The 16175-nt window shown below is 38.5% G+C and overlaps 1 protein-coding gene across 3 annotated transcripts in view; it reads left to right on the forward strand.

Annotated features, from left to right (window-relative positions):
* Window positions 1–16175, forward strand: part of Abi3bp (ABI family member 3 binding protein) — a 211150-nt gene that overhangs the window by 70941 nt on the left and 124034 nt on the right. For all 3 annotated transcript variants that reach the window (XM_055594593.1, XM_055594575.1, XM_055594585.1), the window contains exons 3-4: window positions 2389–2457; window positions 6699–6831. In XM_055594593.1, the coding sequence (XP_055450568.1) occupies window positions 2389–2457; window positions 6699–6831 (202 nt within the window). The remainder of the gene's footprint in view (window positions 1–2388; window positions 2458–6698; window positions 6832–16175) is intronic.

Raw genomic sequence — 16175 nt, forward strand, 5'->3', positions numbered from 1 at the left:
GCAAGTGTTGTTATTTCTGGCTCCATTTGCTCTCATCCATTCTCCAATGTCCCATGAGACTTAATTTTACAAAACTTAAAAAGTTCCAAAGAGCAAAATGTTAATGTTTTCACTGGGTTGGTGAGGCTCCGAGGGTAATGTGATTTTCCCCAAGCCCTGTGACCCAAGTTTGATCCCTGGAGCCCAGATGATGGAGAGAACTGACTTCCACAAGTTGTCCTCTGACCTCCACACACATTTGTATGCACACACCTACATACACACATAGAAGAAGTTAAAAGAAAAAGAATTTCAAAATGGCGATAGGGCCTAAAACTGGACATGGGGTCCCGTGAAGGATGTAACTGTATGTATGTTCCATGCCTGTGAAGCTGACACTTTCTCAGTGATCTCACTATTGGTAACTACCCAGGATGTGTAGGATTAGCATGGCTTGTCATTAGTTTATAACATTATTAGCCCAGTTTTCTGCTCACAGGAAGCAAGCATTGTACTGTAGTTTATTAATACCTGCATTGTTCTACATCCCTGATAAGCTCACCCAGTGGTGACTGTATTCCTGTTACTGAATTTGGGTTGAGAGCTTATGTGAGTTTCAAATAAGATATACTTTCAAACCCATGGGGCTGTGAAAAGCTTGAACACCCCTTATCTATGTGCTGGTCCTGAGGTACCTATGCAACAGAACCAGAGGTGAGTTCCAGTGGTTTCCTGGGTTCCTCAGTAACTAATATGGCAGATTACAGCAAATGGTGAGATGCCAGCCAGTCTCCAACTGGAAATGAAGGCTCCATAAAACCCTGGGCAAGAAGCCTCTTCCATACCCACAAGAGGAAATGGAAATACACATTAAAAATAAGACTAAAGGCCTACCTGAGCAAATAGTGCTGAACTCTGGTTACTTGGCAGCAGCCCAGTCAAACTTGGTGACTAAGAAGTCTCAGGTTCCAAAGCTCCTCAAGAAATACTGGAGTAATAACTCATCAGCCAGGGAGTCTAATAGAATTGCTCAAAGAATGCTACTTTACAGGTCTTAGATGTATTTCATTTGTGTGTGTGTGTGTGTGTGTGTGTGTGTGTGTGTGTGTGTGTGTGTGTGTATCCAATCAGCCATTTTGGATATGTTAGTTTTTAAAACAGCTATTTCATAAATTGCCCACACCTTATTAAACACACATTGATTTCTTAGCTTTAACGTCACTTCTCAGCCTTTCAGCTAAGATTAAATATAGTGTATTATGGCCTTTAACATTGTTTTACTTAAGACATAAATATTTTTAAGTATTGTCTCCTATATGTCAATGATAAGCTCCAGTACTGGATGAGTACTGGATGGCCCAGTACTCATGTATTACAGGGCAGCAAAACAGGACTCAGTGAAGTATTAAAACAAAACAAAACATGAAATTGGGAATGGGAATAGACTGGATCCAGGAGGTGCTGGGAAAAGAAGTAGGGACTAAATATTATTAAAATAAGCTGTATACATGTTTAAAATTTCAAAGAGTTAATAAATATGTTAAAAATTATATCTGGTTGGTGGGATGACTCAGAGGTTAAGAGAACTTGCTGCTCTCACAGAGGACCAGGCTTTGGTTCCCAGCACTCATGAGGCAGTTCACAACCATCTATAAGTACTGTTTCAGGAGATCTGATGCCCTCTTTGGGCCTCTGAGGGCCCTAGGGAAGCCCGTACATACATAGATATACATACATGCAGGTGTGTGTGTGTGTAAATGAGTGTGTAGGTATACTATGAAATTTAGAATGGCTTTCAAGAGGCCAGCAGCAGGTAACATGGAAGGAAGGAATGCAGGCAAAAGTACACACACATGAGTTATGAAAGAGGATTGAAAGCTATTTTTTCTAGTTTCAACTCTCGTTTTTTTTTTTTAATTTTGTCATTTTTAGTGATGGATAAATATATATAGTGTAGTTGATAGTGAAAGTGTGAAACCTTAAGTAAAGTTGTGTAGCTTCAGGATGGTCATTCTAACTCGATAGATATTCACTGAGATGAATACATTTTGCGACTGGGCAGGTACTTTGAGTGGTTTCCTTAAAGTAGCTGTGTGACATTTTTATTTGTGAGTTAATAAGAATAAGACCATTTTACTTAAAAAGAAGGGTCTATATAGCATGTTCTCTTCAAAGACCTCTTTCCCACCCATACCCATTTCGGTTTGAAAATACGGATCTAATTTTCATTTCTAAAACTTAATGGGCTTTTGAGGAAGTCTTCATTTTCCAGTTTGTGAGTCTTGTCATTCGCCAGTACCTGGGTCACAGAGAGTCTAACACCAAGAAACGTTCGTTCGCGGCATGAGTGTGCCAACTCCCATGCTGATTCTGAGAGGATTTTGCTGAAAGATGATGCTGTTGTTTCAGATGCAGAGCCGAAGTATCTGATAGTCGTGAGACCTGCTCCGCCTCCCAGCCAGAAGAAGTCGTGTTCAGGTACAGTCCTTGCACTTTTTTTTGTTGCTGTTGTTAACTTTGCACCATGCAACTTCATCTCTTGCTACACGCCAGAGACAAAATGCTGTGGGAACGTCTCAGCCATGCAGGTGCAGATGATATCAGTCCTGAGCCTGAGCTGCCCCTGTGGGAGGAGTAGCACGGCCTAGTCTCTCAGCACAAGCTGGCACTGCCACTTGTGACCGTCTAAGCTGAGGTTTGGACGGTTAACACACCCTCTTCACCTTGGTTGTTGTGAGGAGTAAGTGAGTTAATGCAGCTTCTGGCTTGTGGTCAGGGTCATTTGGGGCTAGTTCCTGCTAGCCCGTTGCTATTCTGTAAAGGGTGACCTCTTACCCACTCTTGGCCTTTCTGATTTTAAGGACAAAGCTTTATGGTCTAACTTTGGCTTAAGGAAAACATCTTTTTGCTTGAAAAGGATAACTCATTTGTGTAAATAGTAAAGAGATTGGTGCTTTGGTTTTATTTACTCCACGTCTCTTCTTTCTGGACTTCTCTCAGAACAGGAAGGCTAGCGACAGAAAATGGATAACATACAAATGATTAAGAGTAAAACTTCTGCATCATTGTAGCACTGTTGGCCAGGTTGACAGGAGCTGAAATCACCTTGGAAACATACCTCTTGGCACATCTGTGAAATTATGTCCCTTAGGTTTATTGAGATGTAAAGAGCTATCCTAACAGTGGGCAGAACAGTTCCCGGAGCTTAGGTCCTGGACCATATAAAAGAAAGAAAACTAGCCCAGTGCATGAACTCATCACTCTCTGCTTGATTGTGGATGTGCCCTGACCAGTTATTTCAAGTTCCTGCTATCTTTGACCTCTATGCTGTGATGGGATCATCCTTGAGTTGTGAGCCAAAGTAAACCCTTTGTTCTCTGAGTTGCTTTTGTTGGGGTATTTAATCATAGCAACGGGGGTTGGGTGGGCATCACTGAAGACAAAAGATTAAAAGCTTGCAGTGCCTAATTAGTAAGACTTTATCAGAGCATTGCCCTGAAGGAAAACATGTGAAGGCTGTGCATGAATATCTTCCTTTCCACCTTCATTTCATCGACCAGGGGGTTTTTCTCACTCGGTCATCCCCTAACCACTTCTGTCTTTTGCGTAACCCGGGATGCCACACACAAAAGAATCTTTTAGTTGCTTTTTCTGCTTATCTGGAGGTATAAGATGGGAGGAGCAGCGTTAGACATTTCAACCCCAAGGCATGGAAGCCTTGGCTACTCTGAATTTGTACTCAATGTACCAGCACAGGGCTGGTCAGCAGAAATCAACACCCTCCCCTCTCTCTTTCCTTGACTTCCATTATTTATTTTACAAGTAGCATTGAATGATTAAGCATTTTGAAAAAAAATACATAAAATTATTGGCCTCTTAACATGAAGGGGAAATATGACATAAATTACTTCCTGTTTCTAAGTTGACTGTAATACAACAGCATTATTCTTTAAACAAACAGTAAGTATCTGAGGACGGTGTTTCAAAGTTTTGAATAAGGTCGAATGTGTCTTCGGATGGCTATTCAGAGAACTATTTGTTTATGTAACTCTGATAATATAATAAAAACTTAAAAGGAAATTCAGAGTCTTGAGGCTTTTATATCTCAGTAATAATTTCTACCTTCATTTTATTTCGAGGTTTCTGATGCTAGCCGTGGAGATTATTTTCACTTCCTAGCTCAGGAAATTGTTTCATCTTTCTTGGCATGTGATAGTCTACCTTTGCTCTTGGGCAATGGATAAAATTTCTGTTTTTGTGTTCTATGTCTGGGAGAGATAACAATGACTAATGGAACGACTTCCATTTGTTTTACACTTGTGTCTGCCACATGGATTCTAATTAGCTAGCTGTTTTCATATTAAGATCATCAAGTTAGTGACAGAATTGTTTGATCACATAAGCTTAAGATCCCCTGGAGAATAAATACACGTTTTTTTTTTTTTGTTTTTTTTTTTATCTCTAAGGTACATTTCATCTCTTCATACACCATAAGCTGAGCCAAGAATGCCCTTCTAAGAAAGTTGGAAAATATTCAAGGAAATCCAAATATAAGTTTAACCTTGTGTTTTATGTAACTTTGGACACCCTTGAAACTTGTATGACTCTTATTGTTCATTAAAAAAAATAATGCTGTTGTATTACATTCATTAGGCTAGTATAATCTCAGTATTTGTTTTCAAGCTGTGCCTGCCCCCTTCCTTTAGTCAAAATTCTCATTTCTCCTATTTGGAGGTCAAATGAAGACAACTCAAATTACCATCTGCAAGGCCATGATGACAGATGCCTGGAAAGGTTTATAGAGACGAGTACATGCACATTTGCAGCCAATTAAATGATTATGATCTTCATAAATTAGTTTAGACATCATTAAGAGGTCAACTCTCCTGGTTATGTTTCTACTGTTCTGTTACTATGTCAAGTACCTGAGATAATCACCTCATAATGAGGAAAAGTTTAACATGGCCCAGAATTTTAGAAGTTTGATTCCATAATCACTAGGCCCCATTCTTTAGAGTTATGATAGGACTTCATAGCAGCAAGGCATTCATGCTCACCTCATCATCAGAATGCAAAGGATGAAAAAGAGGAAGGGACTGGGGTTCCATGATTGCCCTTTAGGGAATCCTCCCAAAGATCTAAGCTCTTCCCATTATTGGCTGACTTCTTATAGTAACTTCCAGTAACAGCAGGAGATGAGGACCAAGCCTTTAGCTCAATGGACTTTGGGGAGATAGTTACTCAAATCATAGAATAACATGTAATACAAATTTACTGTTTCTTTTTAAAAGTTGAAGGTTTGAAGTGGGAAAGTTTGATACTTCACCATAAGGAAATGCCAGATGGTTAAGGATATAGGTTTACTCTGCTTTGAACATTATACAATGTATGCAGATATTGAGATAAGGTATTCCATTACTAAGACAACTGTGTTAGAATGGGGGCATTTTTACACCACTAGGGTATATAGATTCTAGACTCAGAGGCTTTATTCTTCCTAGAGTCATAACTCACACAGCTTAAAGAAGCAGATGTGATGGTTTTCAAGAACATTTGATTGAAATAGTCACCAATGCCCTCACTTATAGTGTCCTGTGTTACCCACTTTAGTAAAGGTCCCAAGCACTGTTCTGTCTTGTTCCAAGCCTATTAGATGGAGAAAACACTAGTTCTTCCTATAATAAACATGATATACCTAGTCTCATGAAGTGAAGAGGGAACTCAGTGAGGATGTAATTATATGAGACTTTATTTTTATAATTTTGATTTTATTTCCCTGATTGAACCTGTGCTCAGGCTCCTTCCTTTTCCTGTCTTCTTCTCATTTCTGTGGTTACCAATAATTTTAAAAATTGCAATGCTTACCCCCAAACCCTCACCCCCATGTGCTTAAAAAGACTCTAGCATTGCATTACTGTAACTTGTGGTATTTCCCATATTCGATTAGTCCCATCAGAACAACTGTGCTTTCTGTGTTGCTCCCCTTTCCTGGCATTATTTAAAAACTGCTCACCTTTCTATTTCTGTGCTCACCATAGGCATGTGTCTGTTAGAATATCACATCAAGGGAGTTTATACCCTAACGCAGATTTTTTTTTTGAAAAATAATATGACAATAACTTTCTTAAACAATTTTACTACTTTTTGGAGGATGTTCATTCAGTTTAAAAGGCACATTTTAAACTTACCTGGAAAAGAAATGATGCAAGCAGCATGTGTACATATACAGAGATGAAAATGTGTGTCCATGTATCTACTTCATTAATCATAGCCAACAACTCCATAACTATATGACTCACAGGAGAGCTAAAGCCATGTTTCATTGCATGTAGTTTATATATGTATGTATGCATATAACATGTATGGATATATCTGTATGCTTATTCAAACGTGTACTTTCATACATGCACATATAAACACACACACCCAAGATCAATAAAGCATTTTCTTTGATTCATGTTTAGATTCATGAACAAAAACTAATCTGTAGACTCTGTGAAAAACTATAAAACTAAAAAATTTTATATAAAATTATATTATTTAAAAAACACTCATGAAGCCCAGAAATGACTCAAAAAAATAATATGTTGATACTATAAAAGCTTAACAACAAAGGAAAGGAATATCATTTTCCCCCATCATCTTTATGCACACATTTTACTCAAAACATCAATCAAAAGGTACTGTGTCCAGAGTTAACCTGCATTCTGCCTCCACAGGTAAATCTCGCCCTCGCAAACCTCTCCAGCTGGTGGTTGGTACATTGACACCAAGCTCGGTCTTCCTATCCTGGGGTTTCCTCATCAATCCGCACCATGACTGGACACTGCCAAGTCACTGTCCCAGTGACAGGTAATTCCCCATAATGGAAATTATTTTTCTTGCTTTTGGTAGTATTGACACATGCTTTAAAAATGTACAAGCTCTTGGAACCTTAGCATTTACTTATCACCTATTAGCAATACAGTTGTTCTAGGTTTGAGGGGTACATAAATAGCTGAGACAGGAATCCTGCCATTGATAGCACTAGGTTCTATCTGAGTAGAAAACATATGGATGTGCAGAAAATGAATAATGGAGAGGAGCAAATACCAAATGGGCAGTATCATGCAAAAAGTACATATGTGTATATGTGTATACACACACACACACACATATATATATATATATACACATAGATATGTACATCCATACTATATACATATATGTATATATGAATACATATAAACATATATTAAGTATGTGTTTGTATATTCTTTTAAATAATCTGAAATATTCCTTATTTCACTTACTATTAACCTCATGACTTATTTTGCTTGGTTGATTCTTGAAAGTACTTATTTTTAAATGATAATTCCAGTTGTTAGTGTATGCCAATGCTGAAAAAAAAAAACAAAACACATTGAGCTAGGGTTCTACTCTGTAACTGAGGCTGACCTTAAACTTACTGATCTTCCTGCCTCCCCCTCCCAAATATGGATCATTGATCTGAAAACTGAAGAATGCTTGAAGCAGAAAGCCTTGAAGTGTTCATCATTCTTGCCATCATCAGGAAATCTGTGACATGCAAACTGCAGGTCCTTTACCCCCAGACTTCACTTGATTAGAAATTCTGAGTGTGGGTCTCAGCCATCTGTGTTTCAACAAGCCTTCTGGGTGATTCTGATGCCCGCTGATGTTGAGGGTAGAAAGCTGGATGTGCGCACACAGGGGAGAGTTAAGCAGAGGTGAGGCAACCTCTTTCTGTGGCAGAACAAATACAAGCAGTTCTGTTTTTAAACCACTGCAACTCGTTTATCCTGAAAGCAAACACATTGTTTGGCTCTGTCTGGGAAATGGACCATGTATGGATATAACCTAGAACCTCTGCCTCTGAGGGTGCTGCACACATGTGACTAATATACATACATGCAAGTGAAATACCAATGTACATAAAATAAATGTAACGGTGTTGGTGATTTTATGACTATAGCTTCTATAAACATTTTTTTATACAAGAATTTGAGTATATGATTTAATATCTCTTAGGAGGAAAGTACCTCATTCTGGAGTTGCTGAATTGCAGAAATGCATGCATTCCCTTCAGCAGGGTGCGAGAGTTCTGCTTGCTGCAAATCCTCTTCCACATTCTGTGTTGTGGCATTTTGCATCCTAGCCCTCCTGGAGTAGTACTGACCCATTACCTCAACACGTGTGTCCTGTGCACTAAGGATAGTTGAGCACTTTATATGAGCTTTTGGGCTGTGAGATTATTTTTGTAGGGTTTATTCTTGTCTAAACGAAGCGTGAAATGAAAAGCCTTTTAAAAAGTCTTTGCAAGTTCTCATAAGTGCTTTTTAAATTACTTTGATTAGGAAATATAAACTAAAAAGAAATGAAATCAGATTTTCCTTCCGATGTCCATGATCCTCGAGGGATAAAATATTTGGAAAAAAAAGCATGTGGATGATTATTTCCAAAACTTTTAAAAAATAATTTTAAAATGTTTCAAAGAATCTGAAATATCCCTTATTTCACCCACCACTAAGCCCATGACTTATTTTACTTGGAAAATAGACTCTTGAAAGTGCATATTTGTTTTACAATAATTCCAGTTTTTAGTGGAATAGTCCAGCATGCCAACACTGAGAAAATAATGTGTGGGTTGTTTTTTTTTTTCCCTTTTAAAAACCCTCTTACACAAAAAAGAATGGAGTGATGGAGAGAAGAAGAAGGAAGGCAATTTGATATTCTTACTGCACAATACAGTTTTGTTCTAATGGTTGCTTAGCTTGATTGATGAATCCTTGCAGTGGTATGTTCCACCAAGATCAGTGGCAGCCAGGGGAATTCTTGGAGCATGTGCGCCAAGTGTCATCTAGCACCTTGTGACTTTCCTTCATTTATGCTTGGGTAATACTGACCTTTCCATAAAGGCTTTATTTACACTTGGTTCTGATGGATGGAGGTTACCATAGTTGGCAGCACGTCTGACAGAGAGTTTAGAGAGGGTTGGTTGGAGAAGATGGTAGACTTTTAAGACTTACATGACTCAGACCTTAAATACATCTCACCCTTCCTGGTGGCTCACCAATTCTGGCCCTTCTCTTGTCATTAAATAAGTGTAGTCATGTATATCAAATCATAGTATTTAAGATTCTGCTTTGAGTAAAGCATTCAGAAGATCAGTAAGTATCATGTTAAAACGATTGCATCTTTTCAAAACTGAGTTATAAAAGTAGGGACCTGTTAAGATATGACTTGGAGAAGAATTAAAAAGTAATGGCCAAAAAGGAGTATTTTAAGTACTTGTGAATTCTGCTTCTCCAGGCCTCTTTGGTCCCAGGTTGGCACAGTTAATAATGAGCTGACATTCTAAAGCTTTTGTCATGTTTGAGAAAAACGAGTAGTGCTTGTTTAAAATCATTTGGAAATACTGTACACATTATAAACACCCAAATGCATCTACCAGAACTGCAAGTAATTAGAAACAGACTTAGGGAAGTCTATTCTCATATATTCGTGGTGCCTTTTTATGAGATTAGACCTAAGTTAGAATAAGCAATAACAGCTAAAGAAGATGATTATGTCTTGAAAAGTAGAAGACTAATATAGCTGAGATTTTCTTTCAGCAATACCTTCTTTAAAGGCTACTGGAATCTCACTGCCCTTGGCTTGCCACAGAAGCACCAATGGGGGGTTGCTTTAAGTCCTTCTGTAAGAACTGATTTATAAAAACTCTTTAACATTGGTTTCTAGAAAACTCTGTTATCTTGTGCAGAGAATGTATCAGGCAAGCTGTTCCCTTATGCCTTGACTTTGGGATTTCCCTATTAAAGCCCTGAGTTAGTAAATTTCCAGGAAGTCTTGTGTTCTGGTCTAAGCTTGGGTAGATTCCTGGGCTCTAGCTTTGCTACCCATTTCTAGTTCTGCTTGCGCGCAGTCTGTCTGTGTCTCCCATGATTTTGAAGCCTTTTCACAGTTCATGTGAAAAGGAGATGTGTTTTATTAATGACTTGTGCTCAATAGACTTTGAATGGAACATTTGTCTTCAATCTATCTATCTATGATCAAAAGAGAACATTCTAAGTTGATATAGAGGAAAGATTTTTAATCCAAAATTTGTTTTAACATTGATTGCTTCTTTGTCTTCCCCATTCTTCTATCTTGCCAAAGCTTTTAAGATTACTTTGTCAGCTTATTAAGTAGTTATAATTTGCCTAACACTTCCATGTTTTATTTGTTTATTAGTATAAAATTAGGTTCTCTCTTTTGTTCATTCAAGAGTGATACTAACTTTTATTTTGATTTCCTTTTGCTCCTGGACTTCCTAAGCGGGTCTTTGCCCTGTCTGTGGATTCTCACTTGGTTGAACCTGGAGCTTGTCACCCACTTGTCTTGTAGTATCATGCTCTGTGGACCATGTCCACAGGACAGCAGTAAACATGAGCTAAATGGTTAAGCAGGAAACACTCCTCACTTTCTGTTGTGCATTACTATTACCTAAAAACAGCCTGACAAAATTGAACTGATACCTTTTTTTTTTTTTCTGGAAGCATCATCTCACTTCTCTTATTACTTTGGGATGTATTGAAGTTCTCCTTGTACCCAAATTTGAATACTCATTTACCTTCTGTATTTCGTTTTCTATAGTGTCTAGAGGCCCCAAGTCAGACATACTGGTTTTGCTTAGAAGTACTCATATCTGTGTCCTTATTGTTTACTTCTCTGTTCCCACATAGATGAACCCAACCAAAGCATTTCTCTGCACTCCAAATCCCAACAGCAGCATGCTGGCTATGTGCCCTGGCTCTTTTCCATAACTTCAGCAATGCTAAGGAAATCTAGAAATCTAGACTCCTCCATTTCAAATTCATCGTTAACTCTGATCACATCTATCTCCTTCAAGAATCATGTCTCTGACTTTAGTACTCCTGATTCCATTTCTTCCCATATCCTTTGAGCCTTTGGTTCCTTGCTGGTCAGTCTCTTCTCTCAGTTGCCCCTTCATTGTCACTGGTCTCCTGCCTACTACGTGCAAATAGACTCAAGATTTACATAGCCACATTTGCCCCAAGAAAACTTGTCTTCACCCTGTTCAGTCTTCCATACTTCTTTTCAATCTCCTTTCTTTTTTTAATTTTTTTATTTTTTTACATTAATTACATTTTATTTGTTTTGCATCCCAGCTGTAGGCCCCTTCCTCACTCCCTCCCAATCCTACCCTCCCTTCCTCATCTCCTTCAATGGCTCTCTGCAAGTCCACTGATGGGGGAGGTCCACTTCCCCTTCCATCCAACCTAGCCTATCAGTCTCATCAGGACTGGCTGCATTGTCCTCTGTGGCCTAGGAAGGCTGCTTCTCCCACAGTGGGAGTGGTCAAAGAGCCAGCCATTGAGTTCATGTCAGAGATAGTCCCCGTTTCCCTTACTAGGCAAACCCACTTGGTTGCTGAGCTGCCATGGGCTACGTCTGAGCAGGGGTTCTAGGTTATATCCATGCATGGTCCTTGGTTGGAGAATCAGTCTCAGAAAAGACCCTAGGTGCCCAGATATATTAGTTCCTTGTGGAGCTCCTATCCTCTCCAGGTCATACTAACTCCCCCTTCTTTCATAGGATTCCCTGCACTCTGCCCAAGGTTTGGTTATGAATCTCAGGATCTGCTTTGATACACTGCTAGGTAGAGTCTTTCAGAGGCCCTCCTGTCCTGTTTCTTGTTTTCTCCCACTTCCAATGTCTATCCCATTTGTCTTTTTAAGTGAGGATTGATCATTTTAGCTGGGGTCCTCTTTCTTGTTTAGCTTCTTTAGGTGTAGAGATTTTAGTATGTTTATCCTATCTTATAGGTCGAGTATCCACTTATAAGTGAGTATTTACCTTGTGTGTCTTTCTGCTTCTGGAATATCTCACTCAGGATGATCTTTTCCAGATCCCACCACTGGCCTGCAAATTTCATGATTTCCTTGTTTTTAATTGTTAAGTTCCTCCTTTCTTAATCCTCAAGGCTACTCTTATGTTTGTGATTTCTGTAGCATCTCCATTTCTTCTCATTGTCTCCCACCTCCTCCTACTGTTTCCTTGAGTCCTCTTAGTTATCAGTAAGCTATTAATTAATAAGTCCAGTAGACTTTTCCAAGCTGCTATTCTTATCTCTTAAAATTACTGGCCAAGATTATCAGTTTGAAAATTACCACAAGCATTCAAAGGTAATATGTTTGCCCTTAAATGCTTTTTAAGAATAGAAAAAAAAAGAGTGAAAGAAAAATAATGTAGGAAAACATATACAAATTGATAAAAATATTAGACATGAAGGGAGAAGGGACTCGGGAGCTCACAGAAGTGTGAGTTATGTATAGACTGGACTCAGGGAAGATTTTAAGGTAGATGAGAAACTCATAGAAGCTTAGATAAAATTTACTGTATTTTGTCATTAGAAGCTTTCAGTCTGCTAAAGAGGCCACACTCCAGTGGATAAAAGGATGTGGATTTTTATTATTATTAAGAAGTGGAAGAAAGTAGATTACACTTATGGTGAAATACAATGACACTGTTCCAAGAGTGATAACTTGATTGTTGCTTTGGTAGATCTCAAAACACCTGTGCAACTTCCTCAGATGATCAATGGAGGGGGCTGGAGAGATGGCTCAGAGGTTAAGAGCACTATCTGCTCTTTCAGTGGTCCTGAGTTCAATCCCCAGCAACCACATGGTGGCTCACAACCATCTATACAGGGATCTGATACCCTCTTCTGCCATGCAGGTATACATGCAAATAGAGAATTCATCTATAGAAAATAAATAAATAACCCTTAAAAAAAAAACTAGAAAAAAAGATCAAAGGAAAAGTTGATGTGCTTACAAAGTAAGAAACTGGAATAAATTACCAAGAAGTTTTCTTTTGAGAGAAAAAGATTGTATCTTATCTCCTGAAATTACAACAAAGGAAAGAGATGCAGGGAGAGGATGGAGTGAGGGCAGAATTCTATGACGGGCTACACTTGCTATAGAGAAAGAACATTAACAAAGGGATGTTAGGAGGAACCCTTAGATACAAGGCTGGAGAAAAGATATAGGGCCCATGTTTTGGGAAGTAACAGTTGTGTCAAAACGTAAGTCTTGCTGGAAAAGTATAGTCCATAAAGTGGCTAATGATGGGAGAGTTTGCAAGGAATAAATTTGATGTTCTTTACTTTTCCCCTAAGTATAGTTAACTGCCAGCTGCTACATCACAGATTTAGTTTTTGCCTCAGGGAGGGTTTTAGAATAGAATAGCTAATCTGTTGCTGAAAGAAATTTCTATAAACAGAGTCTCAAAAGGTGTTTAGTTCCCAAACTTGTTAAGAAAATTTATTTATATGAAGGAACAGCTCCCCTGAGACTACTGTTGGGCTAATGATCAAGCCACTACCTACCATTTAAGACCATGTGGACTTTTTTTTAAAGAGGCTTTTTCTGTGTAGCTCAGCATAGCCCAGGGTAGCCCAGAAAAGCCCTTGCGATCTTCTAGCTTAGTGTTTTGATTATAAGTGAGCACCACCATGCTTCAGCTTGCTGTCTGTATTTTAAAAAGACCCATTGCCTTTCTATATGGTTGTACTTAAATGTTATTATTCACAAAATCTCACAAAACCAACATTTGATTCCAGATCATTATCAGACAATGAGGAGCATGTTGACTACAACAAGCTAAAAAATCCTTGAGCAATACTAAATTGACTGTTCTCTGATTCTGGGTCATTTTATGTTTATTTTCATTTATTTTTGCCAAGCACCAGATCAGAAAGAGAATTCAAGGCAGACCAGAAAGTATAGCTTAAGACTCAGAAAAGAGAATGAAGGATTTGATTATCATCCAGCTGCAGCTGCCCCAGGGTCTCTTCTAACTCTATAAAGTTTTCAGAAAAACTGAGGTCAGCAAGAATCTTAGTTCTTCTGTAACACAAGCTTTTACCGTGTTTTGCCTCAACTTGTGACAATTTTAGGGAAAAGGTTTATTTTGTTGAGCGAGCCTTAGGAAAAGTCAATTTGCAAAATATAGCTATAGACCTACTAGCTTAAATTGCTCCTTTCTGATGAGTGAAATATTACATTGATATCACTTACAATCTAATTTTAAAATGGACTGAGGAGAAACTAGTCATCTATCCTGTTCGTTGCACAATCTTTGATGGAGCACCTACTGAGTGTTAGATTATAAAGCAGTGCTCAGTCTCAAGAGGCTCATTTTGTTTTAAAATGAAGAAGAATTTACTTCACTGCTTCCAACATAACATCTGCTCTCTTCTTTAAGACTTAGAAACTGCCTGCCTTATGCATTCAACAATTTAGATGGTATGGAGAAAGGCCAGCTTAGATGCTATAGATGGGGGTGGGGCACAGTGACTTGTATACTGAAAAAAATTCATTTAAGAGAGGGTATTGTAATTGAAATAAATGAACTTTACAGGCTGAATTATTTTTAATGTGAAGTTGAGGATCTTTGGAAAGCATGGAGTATTTTGTCCCATTTTTTTTTCCATTGGAAGGCTATATAAAATTAAGCTAATTTGAAAGCCTTGGATCTGGCCCCCACCTGGCAGCAAGGCTAGCAATGGGATCGTGACTCATGCCTGAAGTTAAGTCCTCAGGAATATATTCCTACTATAGAGGCAGAGTTGTGGGGGCCCATCTGTTCTGATTTTAGCTTCTCAGTATTTCTCTAAAGTCCCTTAAGAGCCAGGATAGGGTTGGGGGAGGAAAAGAGGAGGGCAACAAAAATTCCATGTAGCACACTTGTCAAGAGATTCATTTCGTAAATCACTGTTGAGATTTTGACTTACAAGACACAGAGGACTTGTATCCTATAACATTTGTTACTGGTAGCCATGAAAATTCTGGCTAGAATAGCCCGCGTCACTCACTGGGCTTTCTGCTATTTTGGAATGGGGGATTGGAACCCAGGAGTAGCTTTTAGTGGGGAAAAAGGCAAGCTAATTGAGTGGATGCAAGCGTTTCCAGGCTCTGCAACTAGTAAGAAAGTAGGCTGTGTACACAAAGGCTCTCCCCGACTCTTCTCTCTGTTACTCAACTCTCAGGCCCCTACTGAGTTTATGGACATGGGAGATGGGAACATATCCCATGTACACTTAGAAGGGCTAACCCTGGCTTACTACCCTGCTGTGACTATCCGAAAATTCTCAGTTACTTTCATTTTGTGAAGTCCACAATTTATGTTCAGTCCTGGCCCCCACTTCTTAACATTTTGGGCAACTGTATTTGTGTCACCAGGAAACTAGAAAAACTAAAGAGCGTTAAAGTAAACTTAGTCACTACAGGTTGCCTGGTAAGTTGACTGAGTAAGTGAATGACCTAAAAACCTTTAAGTGAAACCAGTTAACCCGAATTGTAGCTAATTTAGCTTTATTAGATATAGAGTAGGGGAATCGTTCTAAATTTTGAGAAAAAAAAAGGTATTTTTAAAAGCCCTAAAATAGTATATAGTTACTGCTTGCTTCCATCATCATATAGGCAATTATTATTTTGTTCTATTGGCGCAAAATGTTTATTTAAAAATAAAAAGGAATCGCTTATGTGTCAAGACCACCTCTGGTACCAGTTTATCTCCTAGCCTGCTCACTAGAAGTCAAAGATCCACCATAAATATGACTTTCTCCCACTCTTTGTTATGTCTTTATAGTGCTAGGAATAATATAGAAAAAATTTGCGTTCATAGTTCTGTAAATGATGGAAACCCATACACTTCATTTTTCGGTTTGCCATTTTATCCAGTGTGCCATTTGTGAACACGTGCTGATTCTGCTGTATCGGTTTATTCTCATCGGTCTATGCAGTGGTATGAAACTTGCTCTTCTGACCTCCAGCCTGCCTTAGTAGGGCTGTCAAAAATGTAGCCAATGGCACTTTCTTTGGTTTGTGGTTCGGTGGCCATCAGAGGTAAAAGATACTAGCCGGAAATACTAGGAAAGCCTGGCAATGATTCTGAAGGATAGTGTTTACATTTATAAAATGGGATTAACAATTTCTGCCATCCAAGATATTTTTTGTGATAGTTAAATGCGACAGCCTATCATAGACTAGACATGCAAAGCCTGGTACTGGGGAGTATCTTATTGTAACATCTACATTGGAGTATTGTGTGGCCTGAAGCAAATATGTAATGGTGATCTTAAATTTTAACTATTCATTTTGCTTTTTAAAATAGCAATAATTGTGTTATAC

This window comes from Psammomys obesus, unplaced genomic scaffold (genome assembly GCF_907164565.1).
Source record: "Psammomys obesus unplaced genomic scaffold, mPsaObe1.curated_primary_1811, whole genome shotgun sequence".
Lineage (NCBI taxonomy): Eukaryota > Metazoa > Chordata > Mammalia > Rodentia > Muridae > Psammomys > Psammomys obesus.